The sequence below is a fragment of the Colletotrichum orchidophilum genome (genome assembly GCF_001831195.1).
Source record: "Colletotrichum orchidophilum strain IMI 309357 chromosome Unknown Scaffold_212.1, whole genome shotgun sequence".
NCBI lineage: Eukaryota > Fungi > Ascomycota > Sordariomycetes > Glomerellales > Glomerellaceae > Colletotrichum > Colletotrichum orchidophilum.
Window position 1 is genome coordinate 27,215 of NW_019173168.1, and position 6,506 is coordinate 33,720.

Sequence of the window (6,506 nt, forward strand, 5' to 3'; positions counted from 1 at the left end):
CTTCGCGAATCCTTATGATCATCTATATCAGTGCCTCCCTTTGCCTGATTATCCACCTCACTACCCAGCACATGACTGCCTCGCGACTGGCCCGCCCAAGACATGGCTGGGAGGGAATATTTAATAACGTAGGACTCCCCCTCCCGATTTTCCCCTTGGCGCAAAGTGGCCAAAACTCCAAGCAATAGGCTCTATTGTTCCTGCACATTTCGTCATACCACTCTAACAGCCTGCCGTCGGACGTATTTCCGTCGTCGAACGCGCGACCTGGCTCTACAGCCCACTGCGCCAGCCTGCCATTAGAATCCGACAACATCCCATCCCGCCGCACTCAATTGCTCTCGTCATTCTCCTATCATCGCCATTCATCCTCAGCCACTTCCAATCCGACTCGCCAGCGGCCGTCGCCGTTGCTCCCACAATCACCTCATGAATACCCCCGCGCAGACAGTGTCGTGGTACGACACCATGATGACCTACTCGTTGCTACATTCCGACTACCCTACCATTGTCAGATACATCTCGGGCGCTTTTGTGAGTACCATCGAGACACCCATTGCCCCCTCCTCATCCCTCCGAGCTGCCGGCTCGCTGACGCCTTCTCACTAGATCGTGCTGGGCTTTGCATTCTTCGGCCCCATCCTTCTCTTGATTGGCGTAGACATCGTCATCTACATCTACAGAATATGTTGGAGCCGTCCATGGAATCACAATCAAAATCAGGCGTCTCCACCAGAGCCGAGGCACCTGTCGCCCCAGCAAAAGGCACCACCACTGGAACCGGCGGGTGGGACGACGGCTATCACTCCGACAGGGGCAGGTTCAGCGCGGAGACGCTTACAGAATCTGAGCGAATCCGGGTAGAGCGATCGCGAGGTTGTGGTGAAGGGGCTGTGCTTTGAAGGCAGGGTTTTGTCCAGAGACTAGAACAGCTCGACGGGTATGTAGGTTGTGGTGCGCAATGCGCTGCGGAACGCGTCCCTCTCTTGATGCACCATCCTCCTTGTTTACTTTGTCATGGAGTCCACTTCCGCGCGGTTTTGATGAACGAAGGGGAGGTTCTTTTCTTCGGCCCTCCCTTCCTCTCCTTCATTCACTCGTTTTGCTGAGGTTCCTCCATTGATGGGCTTGCAGCGTTGTCTTGGGTACCTTACCTGATGATTATGATGCGACAGGGACAGCGGAATTACCAATAGGGAAGCTACCCTTGACTGGACCCTTGGAGTTGTCATGAATGAATCTTCTGATAGCCTATTTGTGAAGGTACAAGTGGATAACTTAGTTGGGAGTAGAAGTATTCCTGAAAAAAGCTGTCAACCTTCTGGCGGTTTCATGGCTTATTATTCAAGGAATAGAAGGTGGAGAGGGCAACGTACCGGGAACCTCAGTACCTGACAACGCCGTTTCAAAAGTAGCTACGGCTGACCACCCCTAACCACCCCCTAATATGATCTACTTTTTTATGTTAAATTTTATACATAATTAATATTAGTTTTTTAAATAATAGAATCTGCTTTTTATTAATTAATTTAATTTATAAACATATTTATTAAATAATTAAAATTTATAATTTATATATATTTAAGATCCGGCTCACTTGATATAGCAGGTGACATAGCAGGTGATATTGAGTTCTCTCTATATAGCGTCTAATAGCCGCACTGAAAAGTGTTGGGCCCGCATTTTGTGGGGTGCACATGGCTAAACAGTCACGATTCGTTCTACTATATATAATTTAAATTTTAATTTTTTTTTTATAATTTTAGTATGACAATACTTATCACTGTAATTAGACTTTTGAACTAACGTCGTGGATTCCGTCCTTATTTTAGGTACTGTACTCATCTTACTTGCCCCGAGAGTGGGGTGCGCTAGATGAAGCTTTGTTGTCACATTTCAGTACGTGACCACGTCGGTACGTACCCATGAGTGGACGCGCAAGCGTACCCAAGGCCTCACACACGTACAGTAGATAAAATCTAGCCGGGGGCGCCACCTTTTGGCTTAGTGGGTTAGGCACTACGTTTCTAACCGTGACATTTGTTCAGCTGCCACTTGAAAGGGGTATGTCTTTAAAGAATCTCTCTATTAGCGGTCTGGCTCTTTATTAAATTAATAGCTGATATGAGTATGAGAAAAAACTTCTTTAATTTAAGTAAATATAACAAAATGCGTTTTTTAATTTTATATATTTTTTTAAATTAATACTTTTAATCAGAGAAGAACCTACTTTATCAATATAATAAGCTTTAAAAAAACGTGTTATTTATTAAATTAATATCGACACTATATCATGTAAGTAGATAGTTGCCATGAAGGGTATTATTATTTAATTAAAACATATTAAACCTCTATTATTAAGCGACCTCGGTCCAGCGCACCCCCTCCCGCCTAAGTACCCACGATTGGTACAGCACCTGCCTCCCCGATAACGATAAGGCTCCCATGCGTAGGTAGGATTTCTATAGCATGCGCCAACCGCGCGCATCAATCCGGGGTCCCCCCACTTCCATCACTTTTGTTCACGTATTCGACATTACCATCCCGACCAGCTATTTCTGAGCAGCAAGTGTTCCTCCAGATACTCGATCCAACCTGTGGCCTCCCCATAGCATATCAAGATGCCGCAGGATCCCAACCTCTACGGCCAACCACCGCCCAAGAAGCGCAAAAGCAGCATGACTCTTGGCAGCTCGCTTGACTTCACTGCCCAGCTCACCTCACTCATGTCAACGCCTGCCACAACAACCTCAGCGCCAGCCCGGCCTCGACCCTCCAAGATACGAGAAGGCCTCTTTGGAGGAGCCGCAACGTCCAAACGAGGAGATGGCGACGCCGGCAGCGGGTATAATAAGAGGCCTGCAGACGCAACAGCCAGCAACAAGTTGAACCTGAAAGACCCGCTCGGTACAGAAGAAGAAACGTCAAATCTCGCTCCCGCGCGACGCAAGATGGAAGAGAAAGCACGCCTCTACGCTGCCATGAAGCGGGGGGACTACGTCCCCAAGGAGAACGAGGCAGCGCCCCTAATAGACTTTGACCGGAAATGGGCCGAATCCGAAGCGGCCAAGGACAACAAGAAAGACGTCGGCGATGCGAGCTCCAGCAGCTCCGAGGAGGACAACGATTTCGATGACGGGGCCAACGAGGACAACGAGATGATAGAGTACGAAGACGAGTTCGGTCGTCTCCGCCACGGCACCAAAGCGGACAAGGAACGCCTCGAACGCCAGCGCCGGCGCGGCCTTCTCGGCGCCGAGGAGCTCGAACGCATGTCCGCCCGTCCCGCGGCCCCCGCGAAGCTGCTGTACGGCGACGCCATTCAGACCATGGCCTTCAACCCGGAAGACCCGGACAAGATGGCGGAGCTGGCGAGGAAACGAGATCGCAGCGCCACGCCGCCTGATGCGAGGCACTACGATGCCGATAGCGAGATTCGCACCAAGGGTACGGGCTTTTACAAGTTCAGCAAGGACGAGGGGACGAGGCAAAAAGAGTTTCAGGGGCTCGAGGAGGAGAGGCTGCGGACGGAGGCGGCAAGGAAGGAGAGGGAGGAGAAGAAGGAGTCGAGGCGAAAGGAGATTGAGCAGCGGAGGAAAGAGGTAGAGGCGAGGAGGGCCAAGAAGATGGCCGAGAATTTTTTGGATGGGTTGGCGGCAGACATGAATAGTGACCATTGAAAACAATGACTGAATGATACCCGATAGCACGCGTCATGAGAAAGAAGGCCAGTGGCAAAGAAAGTTTGTCCATGTCTGATACTCGATCTTCTAAATCAAACGCTCTCCATAAACTACAACTACTTACTAGAGAGGACTTGCACCATAAATAAGAATTCTTTGAATAAGTGTGAGCCTACTATGAGAGGGATCAACAAAGCTAGGCTGTAAACCATTCGTCGTCCTTCAAGTGACTTTTCGGGGACCTCTTGGTCCGTCCATAGGTATTTGCCAAATATATGTACAATCGCCTGCCTTATTGCGCCCTGGTACTTGACGCCCATAGATGCTCGTCCATACCTTAATTGACGCCGCCCCCCCCCGGAAAAAAAGAAAAATCAGAAACACGGACTGTGGATGCCAAAATGGTGTGTGGTACATTAAACCGTACAGTAGATCATGGTTGTTTTGTGATGGGGTTTCGTCGGTGGTGGTGGATAGGTGTTAAGTGAACCACCAAATGCACCCACAGTCGCTCAGTTGACTCGTCCTTGATGGTCGGTCCCTAGGAGATACCAAGAGGCTGTCTTCATGTATCCAGCGTTTGCTCGAGTCTGCTATTGCCACCGTTTGCCGATTTTCCATGATCATGACCTCGATCGGCTGGCCCTCATCGTTCAAGACGGGCACAGTGTTCTGGCCGTCTTCGCACACTTCAACCTGTCGGCAAAATGCATTTTTCGTTTGGTCGAGGGAAACACGTCGCTCTTCGAATTTGATGACCTGAGGGTACGGGGGTGGCGGAGCACGGCGTGGTCTATCAGGCGGAATTGAACTTGATTGGGGAGCCTGGGTTTGCAGTTCACGGACTAGGAACTGCGTCGGTGTCGAAGGAGGGAACGTTGCCTCTGCCGGAGGCCGGGATGTTGTGGACGCGGGTTTCCTCTGATAGCTGTTGTTCTGGGCAGGGTAGACGAAGACTTCGAGAAGGGTTCCAGGCCAGGTGCAAATCCAAGGCCGGTCGCCGGCCTGGGCTCCTTTGACCCCTTTCCTACTGAACTCCGACATACCAGGCGGTGGTCCATCCCATGACCCGCCCCTTTTAGATTGCGGCTGCTGTTTCTTGGGGGTGGTAGTGACGCCAGGGAACCTATCTTCGGGCACGACCACGGTCTTATTGTAGGTCATCTGAGCGAACCATGCAGCACCACGTCCTTGTTCAGAAGTGTCATTGACAAGCCGCATCTTCAGGGGGTCTATAATCAGTGGTGGTTGAGTACCCCATGAGAACATGTTGATCCGGGAGTTTTCGTCGTGATCGCTGTCATTGAATGTAGTAAGTTTTAAGGTATAATCGGATATAGGTAGTTCGTTGGCAATTCTGGAAACGCCCATCACATAGCTGGTAAAAGGAATGTTGCAGGTCCAGGCTTGTGCTTGTGTGGTATCGTTGAAACAAGTACTAGGCGCCTGGCTTGCAATGAGAGGCGGCAAACCAAATGTACCGATTTCCATCGGTGGAAGGTCCGGCGGGAGAGTGGCGAGGGGTTTCACGTCGACCGTGGCGGTCGGGATGATCACAGGTATAGGCTCGTCATCCTGATGCTTGCCGGGTGGCCTCTTGTGATTGGCGAAGAATGTTCCGATAACGGCACCAAGAATGATTCCCCTGGATATTGTCAGTTACGTCGCACCAAAGACAAGGGCAATTTGTTCAACTCACATCAACACCAGCCCAAGTGCCAACAAGCAGATAGCCCAATAAGGAATGACACCAAACATTTTCTTCTTCGCCCTCTTTTGCCATTTGCGATCAGAGGCGTTTTCGCCCTTCTCGGCATAAGACTCGGCGGCAGTGTTGATCTCATGTTGGCTGGCAGTCTCGTCATTCAATGTCCGAGAAGACGTTCGTGATGGTGATACTAGACGTAAATCCTCTCGTGACTCGAACTCGGGATTGCGCGTCGCGAGACCAATGCCGCCAGCGCCAGGGATGGGGGAAACCGTGGCAGTCATGACCGTGACGACAGGTTGTTGGACCGGAGATTGTTGCTGCTCTGGTTCCCGTTGTTGCTGCTGTTGAGTCTGCAGCGGTGGTGTCGATGATTGTTGTTGTTCACCGGGTTGTTTCCTTGTATAGGCCTGCTCGGGATATCTAGTATAGGGTGGTAGCTCTTCGGTATGGCCCAGTGGTCCAATAAGGTCGGCAATTTCCTCCCCATCTGGTCCAATCCGACGATGATAGCCATCTGAGCGGCCAGCAAATCCCACGGGTATATTTTCGCCATTGTTTGTGTCAGCGGTCACAGTGTTTTGTGTGTAGAGAGTGTATGGATGAGTCGGTCCGCGAGGGCCCGCATATGATCTTTCTGACATGCGAGCGGTGTTTGACGTTGCGACACTGTTGGTGCGTTGCGGGTACATTTGGTACGGGTGGGACGGGCCAGACGGTCCCTCGTAGGGACTCTCGGATCTGATTATTGGCGAATCGGTCGAGGTGCTGGACACGCGGGAGATTGGAACGCCGTTGGATTGAGACGTTGAACCATCATGACGGAGTGCTAGCGGGTCGTGGGAGCGAGGGGGCTTCGAGATGCTGGACGGCCGAGGAGGTGTGACGCGCTGGGGCACGGGAGAATCTCGTGACACAAACGCCGAGCCAGTCGAAAGGTTTGTGGTCGAGTTGATGGGTTGATGGGAAGCGGAGATGTTCGCTGGGCGGAAACCATCCGAGATGCCCATGGCTGCTAAATCGTAGTCATCATCGTCTACCGTCAAAGAGGCCCTCGCTGACATCCTGAGGGAAGCCCTCCGTTCGTTGCCTGCCTTGTCGTGAAATGGATTCAT

The 6,506-nt window shown here is 51.1% G+C and overlaps 3 protein-coding genes across 3 annotated transcripts; 2 read left to right on the forward strand and 1 right to left on the reverse strand.

The window, feature by feature from the left end:
- Positions 1 to 429: 429 nt before the first annotated feature.
- Positions 430 to 864, forward strand: CORC01_13765 (uncharacterized protein; the record flags this gene model as incomplete). The annotated part of the gene is made up of 2 exons (XM_022625381.1): positions 430 to 534; positions 610 to 864. 2 exons carry the CDS (start codon positions 430 to 432, stop codon positions 862 to 864), a joined length of 360 nt encoding a protein of 119 aa, XP_022468106.1.
- A 1,757-nt stretch (positions 865 to 2,621) lies between these two features.
- On the forward strand, positions 2,622 to 3,680 carry CORC01_13766 (uncharacterized protein; the record flags this gene model as incomplete). The annotated part of the gene is made up of 1 exon (XM_022625382.1): positions 2,622 to 3,680. The coding sequence occupies one exon, from the start codon at positions 2,622 to 2,624 to the stop codon at positions 3,678 to 3,680; it is 1,059 nt and encodes a 352-aa protein (XP_022468107.1).
- A 483-nt stretch (positions 3,681 to 4,163) lies between these two features.
- CORC01_13767 (uncharacterized protein) lies at positions 4,164 to 6,506 on the reverse strand (the record flags this gene model as incomplete). Its single annotated transcript, XM_022625383.1, has 2 exons — positions 4,164 to 5,328; positions 5,383 to 6,506. 2 exons carry the CDS (start codon positions 6,504 to 6,506, stop codon positions 4,164 to 4,166), a joined length of 2,289 nt encoding a protein of 762 aa, XP_022468108.1.